This window comes from Neopelma chrysocephalum, unplaced genomic scaffold (assembly GCF_003984885.1).
Source record: "Neopelma chrysocephalum unplaced genomic scaffold, ASM398488v2 Primary Assembly neopelma1_96780, whole genome shotgun sequence".
Classification (NCBI taxonomy): Eukaryota; Metazoa; Chordata; class Aves; order Passeriformes; family Pipridae; genus Neopelma; species Neopelma chrysocephalum.
Window position 1 is genome coordinate 465469 of NW_020925424.1, and position 22952 is coordinate 488420.

General features: G+C 43.5%; 1 protein-coding gene across 6 annotated transcripts in view; it reads right to left on the reverse strand.

Annotated features, from left to right (window-relative positions):
• PDZD2 (PDZ domain containing 2) overlaps positions 1 to 22952 on the reverse strand; it is a 204380-nt gene that overhangs the window by 132827 nt on the left and 48601 nt on the right. For all 6 annotated transcript variants that reach the window (XM_027709482.1, XM_027709481.1, XM_027709477.1 and 3 more), the window contains exon 2: positions 5258 to 6082. In XM_027709482.1, the coding sequence (XP_027565283.1) occupies positions 5258 to 5736 (479 nt within the window). In that variant the 5' untranslated portion in view covers positions 5737 to 6082. The remainder of the gene's footprint in view (positions 1 to 5257; positions 6083 to 22952) is intronic.

A 22952-nucleotide genomic window follows, 5' to 3' on the forward strand; every position in this document is an offset into this window, starting at 1 on the left:
CATCTCCTAAGGCAACACCACCAACCTCTCTGTCCAAGTTTTTTCAAAGCCCCTGATGCAATCCCTCTGAAAGCAAGCGTGCGGAGACGGGGCTGGGAGTAATTTCAGCAGATGACCCTGGGGATGTTGCCTACTTATACATGTATGCTCCTGGGGATCACACTTCCTACCAAGAGAGGACAGCTCTGTTGTTCAGTGGCAGTAGTGCATAGAAGGCAATGGCGAGCACATTATTCCCAAAATTTTGGCACAAACACACAAACACATATGGGACGTGAGCTGTTTAAATCAGTGGAGGTCTTTCCATCATTTTTCATAGGTGTTAGATAAAACTGGGCTAAGCAAGAAAATAAATGAGATGCAAATCTGAGGAGGATGAGGGGTTTGGGAAGCCTGTTGAGGAGGCAGCTGTAGTGGTGGAATGCCGCAAATACTATGGCTACAAGGGAATGAGTTTTGCTTCTGCAGATGTTGGGCTTGGCATGGAGAGATGGAGAGGAACGGCACGAACAGGAGGGTGAGGAGGGGAAACCGAGTGAACACACGCTCAGATTAGCAAAGCAAAGAGGACAAACAAGCTAAATGATCTCTGCTGAGTCTGGGGATTAGTGACCTTCTGCTTAAGACTTTGGCTCTTAAGAGAGGATTTGGAATAAAGCTCATTTCTTCAGAGCAATTTATTTCTCAACACGTGTGGCTAAGTCTGCTCATACCTTTCTGGGAGACATAAAAGAAGGGAAGAAAAACAACTCCTTCTTAGTCTCTTAGTCCTGCAATATTTTAAGGGTGGGGGAGGGGGAAAGGCAGAGGAATTTATATCCAAAATCAAGGAGGGGTATTTATATCCATTATCAGTGTAAAATACAGCAGCCAGATTTCAGGAGCACAGCAAGACTTGGGCTGTGCCTGGGAAACGTTAGACATCCATAGGCTTTCTCTCATTTTGCACAGATTGAGCATACATTCGCTGTATCCCAGCTCATAGCAGCTCAACTGGAGGAGAAAACCCTCTGCCAAAATCCCTGCGTGCTGCTTGTTTTCCATCCTCAGGACTCACACACCAGGCAGCTTGGAGGGCATGTCAGCACAGGCTTCTCATCCTTGCCCGTGATAACAAGCCCCAGGTCCCAGCCTCTGTGCCCTGATCCATCACTTAGCAGCATGAAGATTGGTAATATGATATAAAAAAGGAAATTAATTCAATACCACAACAGGTTGGGGGCATTTTTTAGGTCAGTTATGAGAAATCTATTCCCTGAGCTTATGTTTGGAGGCTACAGTCTCCAGGACCACTGTATTTGTTTTTCTCTGTGTAGTCAGTGCTGTTAATATTTTAACAAGGAGCTCCCACAGACAAGTTTGCCCCTTGGCCAAGGGCAAAGAGACAGGATAAATTTCCATTTGTTTTCCTAATAAAACAAAAATATTTTCTTATGAACATAATCAAGGCCCTACTAACACCAGGCAAGGCAGCTGCTTACACTGAGCAGCACTTTGTGTTGGCAGCACATTTGCTAAATTTAGGAAGGAGGTGAAGAAACAGTAAAACAGAGCAATCAATCCATGGAACCTGACATGCCTGGGAGGTGGGGTGCAGTGAGACAAAGCTTTCTGTGATGACCACAGATAGTTTTCTTGGGGTGATTTTTCCATAATAAAAATTTTGTATAAAGGAGATTGCACTGCCAAGCAGAAATTAAATTCCCAAAAACTTCAAAAGAAACACAATCCCATCAGAGGCACAGAAACCTGAAATCCTCCCCTTCCACCATAACACACCTTAAGACCTGACCCTACTAAAAACTGGATTCGTTACCCAAAACTTAACCTGAGGGCCCCAGCTGATGCACTGATCCTTGTTCCCATACGTGTTATCCCCATAAGCCATTCAGGGCACGTGGAAGCATTTTGGACACACTGCTGAATAACAGGATGCAACAAAATCTTGCCAATGCTCCAGAGACAAGCACGGCTGCCAGTGCAGGAACAAAGTAGCCATGGTGAGGACATCCAGCCTCCTGAGGCAGTGACAGCGTCCCACCACAGCGGGGCAGGAAGCAGCGCCCCATGGAAAATGCAAAACTGGACCACTGCCCTTGAATATCAAATAGTGACAACATCTGGAGAGGAAGAATGTTCTTCCCAACAAGAAAATACTTCTATTGGAGGAGCAAAGCAATCTATTTTAAAAAATCCTGCCATTCAAACTTCTGAGGAAGGGGGATCTCAATAAAAAAGTGCCTTGAAAGGAGTGCTCTGCTGAAACAAGTTTTCCAACTACACTGTCAGATTTTTGAGCAGCGCTTCTCAGGACACAGCAAAGGTCCCTGTACTCTGCTCCCACTGTCACAGCAGTTGTACTGCTCTGCAGCCACAGATCTGCTCCTTGTGTGCAGGGCTCCCAAGGGGCTAAGGAAGAAGATCACCCTCCTGAAGACTGCTGTTCACAGCAGAATTTGTCTCTAATTACAGCCAGGGACAGCATGTTGTGTTTCCAGCACCAGCAAGAACTTTTTTGACAAATAACCTCAAGGTTTCATCCAGCAGAACCCAGGACTGTTATTGACTGCCACAGAAAGCAGCACAAAGTGCTATGCACATTTGACACTTGTGATTTTGTTAGACATTCTGAATTGTGCTCTGTAATCAGCTGTGAGCACATACAGAGAAGCAGTACTGTGTTTAGAACGTCCACATACCACACAACTACTGATAGCACTGACCTGTTAGGAGGAACAGAACATTACCATCATAGTTTCAGCTATCCTGGAGCATGTACATGTGATGTGCAGTAGCAGCAAGCATTCAGGAAAGACCTTGGCTCTGCTGAAAACCATCAACTTCAGGTAAAGTAAAAGCTTCACCTTTAGCAGTGGCAATTGAAACTCCCTCTCCATTGCAGACCTGATTCCTGAAGGACTTTCTCAGCATCATTGAAAATAAACTGGTTTCCCTGACATTTGGCATGCCATATCTTGTGCTGAGGAGCAATCCTAGCAACTCTGCCCAGAACACTGGCTGAAGAGGAGAGACTAAGAAACACTGTGCAAAGGTGGGGCTGTCAAAACATTTCTCGGTTCATTTTTGGGAAGCAGCTCCAGTTTGTGGGTTAAAAAGAAGTCCTCCTGTTCTCTGACTGTATTCCCACACATGGCAATGTTTGGTCATTTTTGGCAATGAGAAACATGATATTTTAAAGCAGTGGTTGGGTTTTCTCAATGACAAAATTATAATCATATCTCATGTTTCTACCACACTGTCAACACTGGTAATGTAGCTTACTCTGCTTTCTTTAAAAATAGTTTGACTTTGGAAATGTATTTAGCACTGACTTTTAAGATTAGATGTATATGGTAGCTGTATCCAAGCACTGCAGCTATGCTTGATGAAATTCATAATGAAATATTTCAAACTGAATGATATTCATGACAAAATAATTCTTTTGCAATTCTCCCAGGACTTGCTCAATGAAGCCCCATTCAGTTACGCTCAAGAAATGAAGGATTCATCTGTCATCTGCAGGAATACTAAGAGCCTCACTCCAGTAAGTGAGTAAGAGCCAAAAAGAGTAGAGTAGTTCCAATATACATAGGAAGTTGTTGTCTGGGGGAACATAACCCAAGTGTTTTAGAGATACAGTTGTATAGACAGAAGATAAATAAATAGACAGAGTTTTGACTAACCTTTATTCCACACTCCAATACAGCTCATTTCCCTGCAATTGTGTTTGATAGACACACACAATTTTCTAAGTCTGAAGAGAGCAGTAATTTTCCCTAAATCACTAACATCACCAAAAATGACACCACCTACATTATTCCTCTCTAATGTAATAATACCCTGTTAAACAAAGAGCTTTGATGATTTTATTACCACATAATGTTTCTCTAAATCAAAAGAAAGAAAAAAAAAAAGAAAGAAGTTCAGCAATAATCAACCTGTTTCTGCTGTTTACATGGAAATCAGGTGGAATTTAAATAAATAACTTTTCTTTAAAGAAGTCAGATTCAGCTTTCCTAGCAAGGAGAGACAGATGAGTGATACTCACAGGCAGCTCCTCCATGTGTTGTGCTGCTCTTAAGCACTGTATTGGATTCCTTGGGTTTAGGAACAGTGACATTTGGCAAAGGGGAAACAGCAAACTAAGTGCTTTCTGTCACAAACCGTCTTGAATTTGGAGGCCCCCACCAACTGATACTGCCCCAGTAGTAATATTTATACATTCATTGAATGACAGGTCAGGAATTACAGAGGGTTGTTTTCACACCTATAAAACCACAGATGGGTTGAGCTGCCCAGTGCCCACAGATTGAGGACTCGCTGCTTTTATTCAGTCACATGGTAGAACTGGGAGTGATGGTTACCCCTAACTCCTGCCACATCCACTGCCTGTTGGGAGCACTCCACTAGCACTTGGTTTCCAAAACTGTCCATTCCCAAGATAAACCCACTTTGGCAGGAGGGGGAGGATTTCGTGCCCTTGGGTACATTGCAACTTCAGGTATGAATGAACATTTGCATCTGCATCATTAGCAGAGAAAGGTTTTTGCCTTTGCAAAGGGAAACGTGAGAAAGTCTGCCAGCCCACAAAGAGCAAGACTGGGACAATAACAAATTTACAGCATGGAGTAGCTGAATTAAAAAAAAACACCACAAGAATAATCTATATCATTGCAAAAACCTTCATGTCTGATTTGAAGTCTTAAAGGTTTCAAGTTTTCTGGGACAGGAAACAGAAGAGAGCAAATGCATTAAAATCAAAGGGAATTTATTAAAATTAAGTTGTTCCAATGTGGAAAACACAAAAATGTCTTGCTTTGAAAAAGTCTCAGACAACATTTAGCTGTCAAAAAAGCTTCCCTCAACTCAAATGTTTCAACAAAAATAAGAAGCACCTGTAAAAATATCTTTCAGAGCTGCTGCATCTGTGTTCATTTTTACTTAAGGAAACAGTTTTATACAAACTCAGGAAGACTCCTGTTTTAGTGGAGCCCCTCTGATGCTTACAACGTACTATTTTTTGACACAATGACCTCTGAAAATTTTCCAGTGGAAGTGTGAGTAGCACATATAAGCTAATTATCGATTTGCTCTCGTTACTTATTTTCTGCAGACCTTAAGAATGAACCCAGAGCTGTCTCAGGGGCTGGAAAGCAGAGGCCAAAACATCTGCTCCTGGACTTTCATCAGCACGAGCTGATGACTTGCAGCATGTGCCACAAGAGACAACTGCTGGTGGCTGCTTTTCCCCCCTTACCTTGCTCCAGTGACATCCACGCCGACCATCAGCTGGCCGTTCAGAGAGAGGATCTCGTCTTTCAGGCGCACTCTCCCACACTTCCCAGCCGGGCTGTTTTTCTTCAAGTCCGTCACCCAGATGCACCCAACGTCAAGCACAGGCCCCTTATGCCCCTTCCTCTTCTTTCCTACCCGACGCTTCTCCCCGTAGTCCCCCAGAGCAGGGATGTTCCCAAAGCTCAAACCTAGAACCTCGTTTTTTCGCATCTCCTGGGCCAGGTACATGGTGCAGATCTCTGTATCCAGAGTCCCACAGCTCCCTGGCTGCAGTGTGCTCTCATCCACAGAGAAGTTGAGCTGGATGTACTCACTCAGCTTCTGGACGGCCGAGCGGCAGAGCTGCTGCTCGGCTCCCTCGGCCCCCTCCCGGCGGCTGTTCTGCAGCCACTGGCACAGGAGGGGGAGGAAGACCCCTGCGTTGTCCTGTGTGATGGGCATCGCTCTCCCCGTGCATCCCCTCACGGCATCAGCCCCGGCCCCAGTCGGCTCCCTGGTCGTCTGCAGTGGCCCCCTGCAGCCCCTGCGGACATGCTCGAGTGGGGCTGCAGATCCAAAGCAAACTCCATCTAATCTCAGGGAGATTTTTTGGGGGGGTTCTGACTGACCAAAAGCACAGTCAAGGCAGGATGTTTGGTGTACACAGCACAGCCAGCCCTACGGACTGGCTGTTAGTGGATGAAGCAATGGGGAGTGCCTCTGGCTGTCCAGGTATGCCTGCCGTCGGGGTCCCCACTCCGCTGGGAACAAAGTGTCCTTCCTGCCACGATCACCACAGCGTCTTGTCCTGCAAGGGGAAAACAGCATGGTTAGAACTGCCAAAACCACTGCAGGCGTTCAACAGCCCCAGCCCAGCACCCCAACGCCGGCTCGCCGGCCGGGCCGCTCTCCTTCTGCGATTTGCCACTTGAGGGCACCAGCTGCTCTCCTCAGCAAGGGAATAAAAGGTCACCATCAGCTCCTGACCTTCCCGGTAAAATGGGAATTGGAGAGCCGAGCGGATGCTCCTGCTAAAACTCCAGGGCTCTTAGCGAAGCAGAGGAGACACTTCAGCCAAACCCATTCCAAGGACTGCTGAAAGGGCAAAGCGCAACGCTTCAGTCTCACCAGTGACTGAACGTGGCTGATGCCCCTGCTGGAGGCAGCTCTGCCTCCTCCATGCCAGTGATTTTGGGCTGGGATAGTCTTAAACTGGTCACGCCTCTGACTTAGCTCCCCATCAAGCTGCACGAGGGATGGGCAGCAGCACACATGAAGGGTGAGGACATCGGTGGGCTCCCTCCTCTTACTGGCAGCAGTGGCTTACTGAATCAACCCCATAAAGCATCTAAGGGAGGCAATTACCCAGTCCCCAGGCACAAGAGCTGGGCAGGTGAATTCCCCGATTTCCTGCACTTCTGAGAGTGAGGCACACAAGCAGCCAGGAAGCAGCGAGAGCTGGGGGTTAGCAAGCAAGAGGGTGAGAAAGGTTTTTTTTTCATTAGGATCATTAGGATCTATGAAACAAGAAAAAACCCTGATGCGAGTCAAGTCTGGTTGACTGGATTCTTTCAGGGATTTATTTTCTAGCAGCGGATGCTGCTCAGTGAGCTGTGCACCAGGAAGGCAGGAGAAGGCAGCAGCTTTGAGCTTGCAGCCTTCAGGCCTGCTCTTGCAGATGCGTATGCAAGGCTTGGCTCTGGCAGAAGAGCTGTAGAAGGAGCTTGTAACCCCAAGAGCATGAGTGTAAAGGGAGATTCTTGCAAAATGCTGCTGCCCAGAAACTGTATCCAAATTTCTGCCACCTCCCTGGCTGCGTGGCACTACTTAGATGGACAGGAGTGACCCCAAGAAAGCTCAGGGAAGGACAACAGATCAGGGTCACATGTGGTCCTCCTAGGAGGACACCATCATCTTCACCAGCAGGGTGATGCTACACCAACAGCTCAAAAGGGATGGACATCAGCTTGGGAATGGAGGAAATGGCCCACTGGCTAGTGAGAGGCACTTCTGAGTTAGCACAGGTCTAAAAAGAAGAGGTGATAATACACAGATTGACCATGAAATAGGCTTAAATTCTCTGAGCATCTTAGATATTTAATGCAACACTGGTGAATATATTTTTTAACACAGAACTTAGGTCTTATTTAAGATCTCAGATTTAATTTAAGACAAAAGTGATGATTTAACTGACGTAACTGGAACTTGCTGTAGTAAGACCTCAATCTGGAATACTGATCTAAAGATGCATGGCTTATATAGGGACCAAAAAAGAAAACGTAGAGGCACTCCTGACATACTGAGGATGATCTATATACTTGCTCTGAGGTCCAGAACACAGAGGGAGGAAGAACTGCTAAATTATCTGGTTAATAATAAAAATGAAAAAACACAAACAAAACAAATGTGGGGGAGGCCACAACAAACCCTAAACAAAGAACCTGATACAACTGATTCAATGGCAATGGGAGAGTACAATCATGAGATATCTGCTAGGAAAGGAGAGTAGTATGAGACAGAGGGTCCTGGTGCCTTCAGAACAACATTCTCACATAACAGATAGGTCAAGGAGGGAAGTGCCTCCAGAGAGGGATATGTTGGGGACAAGAAAGTGGAAAGAAACTCATGTAAGAATGCCTGTAAAATCAAGAGATTGGGGACAGCAAAACAGAAGTTATTGGCTTCATTACATTAAAAAACCCTACTAGGTAAGAATTCATGCAGAAGAGTTTAAAGGAAAAAGAAATCAAGGTGAGCTGTAGTTTCTCGAAGAAACAATATTTTGTGCTTAAAAGGCACAGGCACAATAGCATCTCAATGCAGAATGATCAGAAGACTTGGCAGCATCACGAGCTTTTCATTTTCCTCAAAGACAAGAAGAAAGAACACTAAAAGGTTACCGAGCAGGAGTTAAAAAAAATAGTGTGAACACATAGGCAAAAATAATAGAAACATCAGGGCATAAAAACAAAATGAAACTTGCAGAAGATGAAAAAGGAAAAAAAATTACTCTTTATATGCATATTAATACCACAAAGACAGTCTGGAAAAGTGTTGCTCAGAGAGAAAGTTATTGAAAAATGACACTGAAAAAGGCAACACTGGTTTGCTTTTTGCTTTAGTCCTTGTTAAAATTGCCACCTATGCACAGGGCATTAGTATACAATGCGACACAATATCAGTACAGAGGTATACTATCCTCTTCTCTGCCTGTTCCAGGGTGAGATCAGTCCTCTGTCCAAGTCAAGTATTTTCTGTCCAGCAGAGTAGGACAAACCACCTTTTAAATTCCCTACAAAATCAGCTGAAACCGTCTCAGATACCTCCCTGCTGGTCACCTGTGAGAAGTCAGGCAGGTAAGGTGCCAGAAGGAAGGACAATGGCAAGTGCAGTGTCTGTCTTTAAGGGTAGAAAGACAAGCAGCAGAAGAATGCTACATCACTCAGTAGTCTATCTTCAATCATTTTAAAAACTCTAAGTCAAAGAAACAGTCTGCATGTATGTGGAAGAGAACAAAAATATAAGAAGTAGATACAGGAGAGACAAGAAAAAAGTAATATAAAATCAAATTAATTTCATAATGGAGAAGTTGTTGGATGTCATTTATCTAGGCTTTATTATAGCTTTTGTCACTGTCTCAAACAACTTTCTCATAAACAAACTAAGGAAACATGATTAAATGAGACTACTATAAATCCATACCCAGGGAGTAGTTATTAATGACATTCTGTGAAAACAGAAGGACACTGTGAGTGGAGCTCTGCTGGATCTAGTTCTGCTCAGCACATTCATTAGTGACCTGGACAAGGAAAGAGAGTACATGTATTAAATCTGCAGATTACACGAAGCTGGGAGTGTCTGCAGACACATTGGAGAATGGGATTAGCATCTAAAATGTCTTGGGAAAAATCAGAAAAACATTCTCTAACAATTAGGATAAAGTTCAGCAAGGACAAAAGCAGAATACTACGAAAGGAAAACCACACTTAGATAGGTTGGCTTAGATAGGTTGCAGTCTCTGGGAAAAGATGTGGAGTTTCACAGAACTATAGAATCACAGAATGGCTTGGGTTCGAAGGGAATCCGGTTCCAACCCCCCTGCCGTGGGCAGGGAAACCTTTCACTAGACCAGGTTGCTCAGAGTCCCATCCAGCCTGGCCTTGAACACTTCCAGAGTTTCTAGGGAATCATTCCCATCAATAAAGTCTTGCTGTTGGGGAAATAAAAGGGTCATTGTCCAAGGATGTGTCAACAGGGACAAAGCCTTTGAGGCATGTGAAATATCTCTGTAGCTTCACGCAGGGCCGGGAAGGTCTCAGCAGCAAAACTGCCCAGTTGGAGCAGAGCTCTGACATGACTGCCAGTCTTGAAAGTGTGACTTACTAGGAAATACTCAAGAAATTAGGGCCTGTTAATCCAAAACGGAGAAGGCATTGCAGGTGGGGGGTGAGAGCACAGGTTAAAGGTCCTCATGTACTTTAAAATGCCCTACAGTGACCAGGAGGAGAAAAACAGTCTGTTCCACTTGCCCATGGTGGAGTAATGGGTGCAAACCATATCAAGGTAGGTTTAGGTTAGTAGTTAGGTAACATAAGGATAAAGAATATTGAAGCACTGCAGAACACTGTCAAGAGTGGCTGGAGTCTCCATCACTCATGGCAGCTGCAGAAGGTTGGACAAATATCTGCCATGAGCAGTGACTAGAGCCAATCTCTCTTGGGCTGTGGGAGAGAGTAGATCTCTCCATTTCAATCCCTCTTACTTTTTTCCTTCAACATCATCTTAGCAAGAGCACAGTGAGTGGTCATTTAATGGGTAACATCCACTTCAACAGCAAACATCAGTAGAGTTCTCAGTAACCACACAGGGTTCAAAACCATTTAAGCTCCAGAGAAGATCAGACCAGATCATCCTTTGAGGCCCTTTTTGACTGAATAATTTAAGGAGTTTTGCTCTCAGCTGGTTACCAATTTTGACATTGGGTGGACGTGTTACGGGCTGTCCTTTTCAAACTATCCCCAGACCAAAAGCACTGCCCCAGTCTCCAGCCTGGAGAACTTGGGGCTCCTTGAAACCAGCTGAAAGCTCTGACTCCAAAGTCTCCAAATCTCCTCTCAACATTGGCCAAGGGCACAACCTGATGTTGACTTCAGCTTCAATCCTGCAGTTGGCTGGTTGGAGCGTTCAAAGGCATCTGCATTCCATGCAAAACTCATCCATCATTCATTTAGCAACATTGCTGGAGGGCTCTTCCCCTCCACGCACACATGTCCCTCTGGAGATAGCACATGACAGCCCCCTCCACGCTGCCGGGGGCAGGCAGCCTTCAAAACCCCATTCCTGCTCCCCACAGGAAAAACTGCAGGCGTTGATACGCCGCGGGTTGCCTGTCTACGCCCCCGAGCTCACTGCAGAGCCATGGCAGACACTTAAATTAATCATGTAGATAATTATACAGTACTTTCAAGAGATTTGATTTTCTCAAACAAAACCTTCTGGCTTTGGAAAAATGACTCCAGACAAGCATAAATAGGAAATACTCCTCCCAGATGAAACAGACAGCGCAGCGCTGAGCTGAACACCTCTGCACTGGTGAGAAGAGCAGCTCAAGTGTCCAGTGCCAACAGAAGCAGAAAATAGAAAGGTGACAAGCTGTTCGTCAAGGGAAAAAATAGATCTGCCTGATAAAAGTGGAAAACTCTAAGAAGAAATTTATTTTTACTCTTGATTTCCACCAAAATAGACTCAAGACAGGTGAGAAAATTTTAACGGAGTCATCACCACCTTGCTACTTTCTGTAGGTGACAGACCTGCCAAACCACCTCACTGCCTTGCATCAAGTACAAGACCTATGTACAAAATACTCTAACTTTATGCCCCTCCTGGCATTGCCTATAACTGCCTGCAGTAAACCAAGGCAGAACTGGGAATAGGTAGCCCGGTAGGCCCAAAGTCCCTTGTCCTGGGAACAGGAGTCCCTGTTCCCAGCGACAACTTTCCTCCAAAGAGATTTTGTCCTGGTTGCTCTGAATCCTTCTGAGACTGCTGATTCACACTCTCTGGTGATTAAATCTGCCACATTACCTATATCTCAGTAAGTGTGGTCCATTGAGATTTTTTTTTCAAGGATAAAGTAAGTGAACTAAGATTTTGTGGATAGGATGTTTACAGGTACTGAACATCTCATCTGGGAAGATTCTGGGGTGGGAAATCTCAATTAATATACTGAGTGCAATATAGAAAGTATTAGTCCTGTTCAAGTAGTAGAGTCATGATGGTGCAGAGTGACCGCTCAGTTTGAGGAGGACCCACAAAGGGGACCACCCTTCACGGGATATCACTTTAGAAAGACTCTCACCATGCTGAGTATTGGTTTAAGGGCTCAGGCTTACCCTCCACTGCTGCAGGAGCCCCTGGATTGTACCCATAGCCAACTCATGGCACGAGACAGGCACCGTCCTTTGCACAAAGTGAAGCTTTTGGGCCAGATGCTCTCAGAGGATTGAAAAGAAGCTGATGCAAAAACTTTTTTTAAAAAATGGGTCCCTTCTCACCCATCAATGCCAACAGCCAAGTACCACTCCTTTGTGTCCAACCACAAAACAACAAGGCACTTTGCTCAGCTGCAGCCTGCCCAGCCCAAGTGCCTGCCTCCATCCAAAGATGTGCCACCACCACCCAGTGAGCAGAGCAGCTGCTACCAGCCAAAGATCCTGCTGGGCACCATCAAAGCTGGACCCCAGATACCACAGCAACTTTTTCACCCTTTACTCAATAAAACTCATCAAATTTTAACTAGAAGTAAGGAAGATTTACATCTCTGTTACTCTGCTGGAAAGCTGTCCCAGCACACCGCATGGTTGGAAATGGTCTGTATTCCAGCTTAAATGTATTCCTGAAATCATTTTATACCCACAGACATGTAACTGCTACAGCTCTCTGCTCTTCTTGGTGGTTATCAGCTCTTCTTACCTTCATCCCTGGAGTATTTACAGCCAGAAAAATCAGCTTCTACCTTGCCCTTTTTCCACCCAGCACGCTCACATAAGATGTGCTCTCAAAGACTGAAATATCATCCACGTAAATAAACTGGCTATCTTCTTCTCCCTTCCTCAGTGAAAGTTTTTAGTTATGGCTCAGAAAGTAACACACTTACTTTCTTCATCTCCAGCCTTTTAGTTTAAAATACCAAGTTAAAGATAGGTGCTGCAGGTGAAGAGAGGCTGCTTCTTTTAGGTTTTCTTAAGGAAGCAAAAAAGCTGTCTTAAATGAGTGCTTATCACAGAATCACAGAATATGCTGAGTTGGAAGGGATCCACAAGAATCATCGAGTCCAACCCCTGGCCCTGCACAGGACCATCCCCAAGAGTCACATCCTGTGCCTGAGAGTATCATCCAAACTCCTCTTGAACTCTGTCAGGCTTGGGGCTGTGACCACTGCCCTGGGGAGCCTCTTCCACTGCCCAACCACCCTCTGGGGGAAGAACCTTTTTCTAATCTAATATCCAACCTAAACCTCCCCTGACACAACTTCAGGCCATTCCCTCAGGTTCTGTCACTGGTCACCACAGAGAAAAGACCAGCGTCATCTCCTCTTCTCCCCCTCACAAGGAAGTTGTAACTGCAGTGAGGTCTCCCCTCAGCCTCCTCTTCTGCAGGCTGAAGAGACTAAGAGACCTCAGCCACTCCTCATACAGCTATCCCTTTAAGGAAGAATAAGAGTATTTTCTTTAAATAAGTTAGGCTGGAACTGTCAAAAAGCATATCTGGATATTCAGTGCATAAGCAATAAACTTTTTTTTCTTTTTTCTGACAAGCTGAGCTTTTTCTTCCTATATTGTCCTCAAAGGGATGATGTAAAGAGCATCAATAATACTTTCTCATAGGGGGAAAAGGAAATAGAGAGGGTCATTAAAATGTCCCATTACCGATTTTTAAAAGGTGATTTGTGCAAACAGCCAAGACAAAATCCTCCAGGATAAAGCCTTTGGCATTTTCAGCCTAGCCTAAACCTCCAGAAAAACATACATACAGTTATTTCAAAAATTCTTTTCATCCCCTGAGTGAGATCACTTTATAATTGCTTTAAAGGTTATGTTTGACATACACAGTTAATCTTTTTATATATAGATGTAGGCATTGTACTTGTTTTCCTAACGTCATCTGGGCATTTCAGCACCAGAGAAATAAATGCACTACCAGCAAAAGACATTCATCTACTAATTGCTATTCAAGTGTAGCTTTCATTTCTTCTACTTCTTAGTCAGAAACTAATAACAAAAAAAGTAACAATGGGAAAAAAAACACCTTGGAACTGAATTGCAGTTTTTCATTAAAAGACACACTATTGCTGAAAGATGGTTTTGCTGTAATGTTCCGAGGTCTGAAATCCTTCAGGAAAGTAGGAAACCTGTTTTATTCTGGATTACCCAGGGGTACAAATCAGATCTGGGCACACGGTTATGCTTCTGCTGAATTAGCCAGAGTGTACATTTACAGGTCAGCTTTATGCCATACACAGGAAGACTTCTGATACTTGACCTGGCAATAAAAATTTAAATCTGGTGCTGGGAGGCTTTGGAAGATTTTGAACAAATTTGAATTGACAGTGAGTTTTACAGCAGTCAGCATTTTACATTTCATGGCCTCAGTGCTTTTCATCCAGCTGTAGGAGCCCTAAAGCTGGATTTACAGCACAGTCAAACTACAGCCTCAGGTTTGACCTCCACATAAGTAACCAACAGGAATACAGGGACATGAAAGCTGGGATTTCTGTTACTTAACATCAGCTGAATCCTCATCATGAGGATCCTGACCTTGTCACCATGGGCTCCATTTCTGGCCAAAGGAGAGGAATAGGCACTCTTAGGAGGAAATCTGCTGTAGATCTTTGTTTTCAGACTAGATGCATGACATCTTTCAAGTCCACTTTCTGCTCCATTGCCTGAAAAATGTGTGGCTATGTAAAACAGAGGTATCTGAATTTGATCAGATAGAACCTGATTTAAACCAGTTAACCAGGCAAACTGGGCACAGAAAAACTCTATATCAAGTCTTGCAGAAAGGTTCCCTGGAATGCTTTCTTAACTGCTTTGATTTTGAAGTATTTATGTTGACTATATTAAAGATCAAAAGACCTGTGGAAACATCTAGACTTCCTAAATCAAACCTAGTAACTGCCAGGACATTTGCAATATCAGGCCAACCAAGTCCTGAGAACAAAGAACAGTTCACCAAGAGGACACTTAAACAGCCAAATGTAGAAATGCAGAATTTTTGCAGGAAACATTACACTATAAAAGGGGGCAGAACACTTAGATAAAAACCTAGCCATATACTTGGATTTGTTTTGAAAACCTTACCACCAAATTACTCTCTACAGGAGTTATTTATTTCCAGCTGCTCTCATAGTATCCAAAATGCTGGCAATTAGCAAAATTTTGCATTAAGGAAATGGGATTGTGCCCATTTTTATACAGAGGGAATGGAGCTACCAAAATGTATGCATCCCATACAGCCTCATGTGAAGCTTTCCTGTAGCCACAGGACCACTGGAAAATTTTTTTAAGCACCATACATGCCCCCCTTATCAGGCACCACAGGGGGATCCATGTCCCAACCAGGGATGGGAAGAGAGCAAGGCTCCCCTAATTCCTTCTACCCTTGATCGAGATCATCTGAGCACAAGGTGACAGAACTGCAACACCAGATTGTTGTCAGTCCAGACCCGGTGGCTTTGACACCACTGTCAAGTCTACAAGGGCTTCCAGCACCAGTATTACCTCCAAGGCCATAGGGTGTGTCCTTGTTAGCAGCACTGGTTGGGAGGAGCTGCTTCAGTTCTCACAAAAACAACCAGTGCCCCTTGGTAGAAGCTGGTTATTACTCCTAGAGCCCTGAAGCCCACTGCATCCTTCTTCCTCTTTATTTCTATGTCCATACAACATAAGCAAGGTCATATAAAGAGACACATTTCCAAAAGGTATTTTGTGAAATGAAAGCAGAAATCCAGGATCGTGATATCCGAGAAAGTAGTTACACTGGACAGGAACATGGTGGGGTTTTAATGATATTACTAAAATAAGATGAATGGGTGAAAGTTGGAAAAACATTTTGCTATATGGCAGCAGGTAACAGTAAAACTCCAAAGCATTGTGTTGACCAAAGGCTCCAGCCACCACGCCCAGATCAGGCAGCACAAGCCCTTCCTTCACTGCATGTCACTGCAGTCTTGCCTATGTTCAAGAGGCTGGTGTCCTCTGGGGACAGCAAGTGTGATGTAGTTTTAGGGTGGTGAGCAATCATACAGGCAGCCCTGGTCTGAAAGCAGGGAAAGCCAAAGCCAGTTGTGTTGCAGATGGCATAAAATCCCAAGCCAGAGCTGAGATGATGCGACTTTGTGGTTTTAGGTCTTCCATGCACTAAACAACAGCTAGGTTGTTTGACCTGCTGAGCTTCGTGAGGAAACCTCCCAAGTGCACTTTTCAACCTGCCAAAACTGCTCTGCTGCAAGAGGAGATTCGGGGACAGACACAGTGAGCTTTCACACTGGAGAGACAGCCTGGCTCAAACAGCTGGGCTGTATTTTTCACCATCATTCAGATGAATTAAAGAGAGACAGCAGGGGAGGAAGCATCCGTCTGGCCATCCATTATTAATGAGAGGATCAAATCTAAAACTCTTTCTGATACTGATACAGAAGCCCTTTAGTATGATCAAATTATTCTCTTTCGTCGTCACCCTCTTTTTACACAAACTCTCTCCAGCAGCCAGCCTCTTCTCCAAGTCCAGGTCAGGTGGGAAAATGGGAAGGCTTTGTAATTTCTAAATTAATTTTTAAATCTTTCCTACATTCTCTTGTGCTGAATGTACTTTAAATATTGAAGGAAGTTAGCCTTGCCCTTTTGCATTCATTTAAACCAGAATGAAGCAACTTATTTCAGACAAGACTTAAAATCACCCAATTCTCACATGATCTAGTGTCCCAGACTGTACAAAAGCAAAGTTCTATAGCTGTCAGATAGTCAAAAATACATATCTACCTATAAGCCCTTCAAGACTATTCAATTTAATAGCGGAGCAGAAAATGCTTGCTTAAGGAACTGAGTTATTGCAAACTTGTTCAACAATGGAAGAACTGTATTTAAAGAGTTTCTTGAAGAATGGTGCCCATCCAATTCTGCAATTATTCAGCATCCTCTGTACACCACCATGCCTAATCATCCCTTGGATCTCTTCCACTTGCTGAACAGTTCAGAGCTGGTGCTGGGAAGCACCATTGTGAATTTTCAGAGTATTCAGAATTTATTTCTGGCATAATTTATAGGAGCAAAAATCTGGAGTAACATAATTAAAGTCAGTAATGCTTTTCTGGATTTACTTTACAGTTGTGTAACCACAACGGAAATCTAATTTTAAGTATGCAGATTCCAAGAAACATCCCTTTTCCATGTTTGAAAATAGCACAGCTCTCTCTCACACACATATGCACACCAAAAACTAGTCAAAACTACAGACAGATGAGTTCAAACTTACATTTAGGCACCTAAAAAGTAACCCAATTTTTAAAGGCCCTCACTAATGTCACCTACTCCTATATGACCTTGAAATAAGCACTAATTTACCTAGACCTTTGTAGCCACAACCCCAAATTTCTTGATTATAAGGCTTCCTGAAGGAATGAGTTTTTATGTAACATTTTGAACACCCCTATAGAAAATGACTCCACACTCCAGTTCTTTCTGAAAACAACTTATATAAAATTAGGGACAAAAAAAGGCTTTGTAGATCTGCAATTATTTTTAAATGTTCCCACTCTTCTCAAGATCTTCCTGTGGGAAAGACCTCTGCAATAATTATTCATAAAACAAGAAAATGTAAATAACATGTTAAATTTGGACTGCATTGTCTGCAGGAGTCATGAATCTAGTATTACAAGCAAACCACAAACATCTGATGTTCTAAAACTGTGACTCTATATTAAACAAACAAATGCCCCTAACAAATTGTTTAAATTAAGTTTTGATAAGAACCAAGAAAACATACAGCTTAAAACCCTAAAACTGAATAAACTTGGAAGGTGGACTGATGTGATTTCATTGTGTTACTGGAAAGGCCAAAATAAAATAAAATTTAAAAAAACCAAAACAAATGACTATTTTCTATTTTCTCTTAAGTCTGAATTAAGACCACCAAAATTATTACTATTATTACCAGATTTAACAAAACATATTTCTATATCACTATTCCCAAAATCCATTGATCATCTCCAGTCTGATCTGAGTATTGGAAATAATTAACAGCCTACTGTTAGTGCTCCCAAGCAACTGTGCCAAGTAGAGCTTAGGAAGGGACTTTCAAGGAAGATCCTTCCCATCTCAGCTTTGCCAGATCCCGTAACACTGCTCACTGACTCATCATCACCAATGTTCTCTTTCACCTCCCAGTGAGCTGGGAGGAGAAAAACTTAAGGATGTTCAGACAACAATTTATGTCTCTACCACCAATATCTACCTGGAGGCCATAACTGCGTTTGCCTTCAATACTGCAGAGTTACACCTCACTCTTTCTCCATGGTCAGTCCACCCATGTGAAGCACTTGGACACATCAGCAGAGCTCAACTCTCCTCCACACAGCCCTGCCAGGCAAGAGTACACATGAAGCCAACTCTCATCACCTCCTTAGGGAGTGCATCTCCGAAATCAGGACATCGCTTCAACTGCAGCCAATAGCAGGATTTCCACAGATGGAGGGTCAGTCTCTGCACTCTGCAGTTTTAGTTTAGTTCCTATTCCTGCTCTCAAGTCAATGCAGAGATTTTTGTGGCAAAAAGGGCTCATCTGTGACCTCTGAAGGACACAAACCACTGAACCATAACCCTGTCATTGCTGACTCTGTCCTCTTAACCTCCAGCTGAACTACTGCAGCCTCCCAAAGCACACATGCCAGACTGAATTTTTCTCTCCCAAATTGAAGGTTAACCCTGCTGGTAGAAACTCGCTGGAAGCAATGAGCTGTCACCTCTCAGAGACAAGATGCTGCTGATGCTGACCACAGCATCCATTTCTTTTATAGAATCATAGAATCACAGAATGATTTAGGTTGGAAAAGATCTCTGAGGTCATAGAGTTCAACCTTTAACCGAACACCACCATGTCAACTAAACCATAGCACCAAATGCCACGTCCAGTTATCCAGGGATGGTGTCTCCACCATCTCCCTGAGCAGCCTATTCCAATGCTTAACCACCTCTTCAGTGAAAAAATTCTTCTTGATGACCAACCTGACCTCCCCCGGCATACATTGACACTATTTCCTCTTGTCCTGTCGCTTGTTACCTGAGAGAAGAGGCCACCCCCTAACTGACTACAACCTTTTTTCAGGAGTTATAGAGAGTGATAAGGTCCCCCATGAGCCTTCTCAAGGCTAAACAATACCAGCTCTCTCAGCTGCTCCTCATATGACTTGCTCTCCAGACTATTTCCCACCTCCTTTGTCCTTCTCTGGACTTACTCTAGCACCTCAATGTCCTTCTTGTGAGGGGCCCAGAACTGGACACAAGACTCACCATTGCCTGGTACAGGGGGATGGTCACTGCCCTGGTCCTGCTGGCCACACTATTGCTGATACAAGCCAGGATGCCATTGGCCTTATTGGCCACCTGGGCACATTCTGACTCATGTTCAGCCACTGTTGACCAGAGCCCTCAGGTCCTTTCCCACTGAGCAGCTTTCCAGCCACTCTGCCCCAGGCCTGGAGCTCTGCAGGTTGTTGTGACCCAAGTGCAGGACCCAGAACTTCACATTGTTGAACATCACAGAGTTGGCCTCAGTCCATCGATCCAGCCTGCCCAGATCCCTCTGCAGAACCTTCCTACCCTCCAGCAGATCAATACTCCCACCCAACTGGGTGAACTTACTGAGGGTGCACTCGATCCCCTTGTCCAGATCGTTAATAAAGATATTAAACACAACTGGCCCTAATACTGACCACAGCAACAATTTCTTTCTGCAGCCAGACCTTTCAGAGCGTGCATTTGGAAGCCTCCCAAGCTTCTTCTGAACTTCCTCAGGCAACGTGTGAATGTGCTTTTGGAGGCAGCTGAATTTTACAGCTGTTTCTGAGGTTTCACACAACCAAGACCAGGATGGTCCTCTGGTTCCAGAAATAACTGGACACTGCAGTCTTTAGTCCAGTTCCTCTCAAAAAGTATTTTTGACTGACTGAAAATTATCTGTTAAGAAAAAGGAGGAGAGGGTGCAGCTAGAGATAGAGCAAATTCAACTTCTTAGACTGTAAGGGGGTTTTCCATGTCTTTGGTAATTATGAAGTATTTTCTGCCAGAACTGTAGTAGAGGCTGTGCTCTCAGGGGAACTTCAGGAGATGCCTGCCTTCCTGGAAGTCTCCACACAAGCTTTAGCAGAATCCAGATACAGCAACAGATACACACAGTGCAGACATCGACTTCACTCTTCGGGGACCCTGTTACCACTGTGTATTGGTCAGGAGACTCATTTTCTACTCTCTCACACTACATACAATCTCACTAAAATTTCATACACCCTGGGGAAAAGGTTTGAAGCACAGAGGTTGCTGTCATGGTCATTCTTGCATATCTCTTTTATGCTTTAAAAGACTTCAGTGTTGAATTGAGCCCCTATTAAAAATACATAAATAAATGTTATGGTCTATAAATAATGACTTGATGCTTTACCTAATCATTTGCTTTTATGCAGTTATCGTCTCTGCAAAGACAAGGAGCAAAGCCTGGAGAGCAAAGACTTGCCTTCAGGCATTTTAAATATTCAGGTTTCTGAGTCAATGTTCTTACTGGGCTGGAAGACAAAGAGCAAGTCCATTCAGAGTAAACTCACATAATAATCTTTACCATCCCATGCAATATTGGTATATTAACCCCACACTGGACTTGGAGAAACATCATAAGCACTTTCATGTATTATGTTGTTCAGATGTGTGCAACTGCAGATCATATTTAAAAGAAGCCAGGCAGGCTTTCACAGACGTGCCAAAGATTTAAGAACATGCAACAAGCCGACTCTCCCACATAAGCTCTCATCATAATAATTCTCAACAGGATATAATTACTAAAAGAAAAAGACACAAAACAGAACAACCACACACCCCTGTTTTTCCCCCTAATCTTCAAATACAAAGCTCGAGTTTCAAAATCAGCCTCATTTAAACGAAATAGACTTTTTAAAACTAAATATAGTGCTACTGCAATGTTGGACTCAAATATTATAAATTAAATACACTTTTTTGGTGTGGGGTTTTTTTTAAGAAAAAAACAAGTGCAGTATAGGCAAAAATCCAAATATTGAAAACTAAAGTACTGATCCTTCAAACACTTAAGCAATTATGTAATATTGCTCATATCAACAGACTTACAATGCATCTGTTTTATCATGTGCTTAGAAACATTCTTGGGATCAGAAGCTGAAATATGTGCACATTGTCACCAGAATATTCCCAAAGACCAATATTCAACATGTATTTCAGCACTAGAAAATTCAACCCATCTCTTAGTATTTGAAAACCCTTTTCTTAAATACTTTCAGCTTCAAAGTCACCACAGTATCCCAAGTGAGATTTTAAGATGCTGCCAAAGAGGGGAATTTGATAGCCATATCACTGCACTGTGTATATAAGCAAAAAAAAATGGTTTTAGTGATGACTAATCTTTTACTGTGAGCAGCCCACAGGCAGGGAAGACCCAGAGCCAACAAGAAAAACAACAGAGAGAAGGAAACACTCTGAAATTGCAGTAAGAACCGCTCTTCACAAGCAGGAAAGCTCAAGAGGAGTTGCCAGTAAGCATTGACAACCCAGAAAAGCCAGAGCATGACAAAGTGTTGTTCTTTCTACCCAGCGCCAGACAGAGCAGGTCCACCCCGCCCTGCTTTGCTAGTCTCACGTTCCCCTGTTCTGCAACAAGTAAGCATGCACCTGATTAAATAGCATCTCTTTTGCACTAGCTGCTAGTGTGGTCCACTATGGGCAGGGTGGGTAGAGGAGGAACAGGGTGTCACACACAACATTAAAAAGACCCCATAAACCCTAAGCCATCCTCTCCACCAAAATTAAAAAGGACAGGTGACAAACCCAGAAACAATCACACTGATGGCAGTGGGTGGCAGAAGAGGATTTGCTCCACTAGACCTGATCCACCCTCAGAGGTACCAATGGAAGGTAGCAACCTCTGACCCTCACTGGATTATTCGGTCATCTTCAAAGATATTCCTAAACTGGCTCAAATCCCAGTGGTGTAAGGAGCTATTTCTCCAAAGGGGAGAGACGAGAGCATCCTGGAGACCCTCCACTGTCCCTGCTCTCCCAGGTGCCTCAAGCAAACCTGCAGCTGCCAGAGATCAGCCTATCTCAGAGCTCCATCCAGGCACTAAATCAGGACTGAAACACCCCAAACTCAAACTAATGACGTGGCGGCACCACAAAACCGTGTGGCAACAGCAGCTTTATCAGCAGCCTCAAAATGGGCTGAGCTGACCTGTACAACACCAACCTCAGGAGGGCAAGGTTCTCTTCTGTCTGTCTTCACCCACTTTTCTTCCATTAATTCTACTACAACATGCAAGGCTCCCTTCAGATTACTGTGTTACTTCATATTTTGGCTGACAACATAGAGGATACCCAGGGCAGGAGCCATCCTACAGCTGTGCTGCACAGAGAGAGGCAGAGACACACCACAATCCAAACTTAGTCCCTGAAACAACTTCATAGGAAAATATGCTGAATGAGACTAAAAAAGACAAATCAGAAATTATAATTACAAATTACAATTAGAACAGTGATCTTATTGCCTGGAGAAGGGAATTCAACTTTTTACTGGAGCCACCAGAGCCCTTGTATGAACTTCTTTTGTTGCAAAGCATGGAAACTCATTCAATTATCTTCACATCATCTGAAAAACAGCACCACAACAGTCTTGTAACTGTGGGCTTTGTCAGGTGAACTGATTTGGTATCATAGCATTTATTTCACATATTATAGCACAATAGTTTGTAACTTTGGTTTCACTTTCTTTGTTCTGTCCCATGATGAAACACTGGGTAAGTACGTATATGTCAGCATGGCACTTTGTTTCTAAAAGCTGATTAAAAATACATTCTTTAAAAAGGAAATACATGGAAGTGACTTTGGAGGCCTAGATTTTAAGCTTCTTTCTTTTTTTTTTTACATCTGTTTGCTGAGCGCATATAATTTCTCCCTTGAATTATTTAAATGTCCCAGTGCTTTTTTCATGAAAGGAAAACTGAAGCCAGATGCCCAGCCTCAAAATGGAAAACCTTGAAAATACAATAAAGTGGAGTTGGTAAAAAATTTGAATTCTCATCCACTGGGAAAACTCAGTATTTTAAAGAGATATATTCACTGGAAAATCATGTTTAAACCCCTGTAGAGCTCTGAAAGTTCCAGAGAACTATTCTACGAAAACTCCAAATATTTTCTTTTCTTTTGCTTTTTTTCCTGCCTTCAGCCTTAAAAAGTCTAAGAGTCTGGATGTCCGATACTGTTCTTGAAGAAGAGGCTGGTGACCACACATCCTCATCCTGCCAGTCCTTGCTCCAATGAAAAAAGCCCAACCTGCATTGCAGGAGCCAGGCCAGAACAGGAGATGTTGCCTCTTGTGAGGAGCAA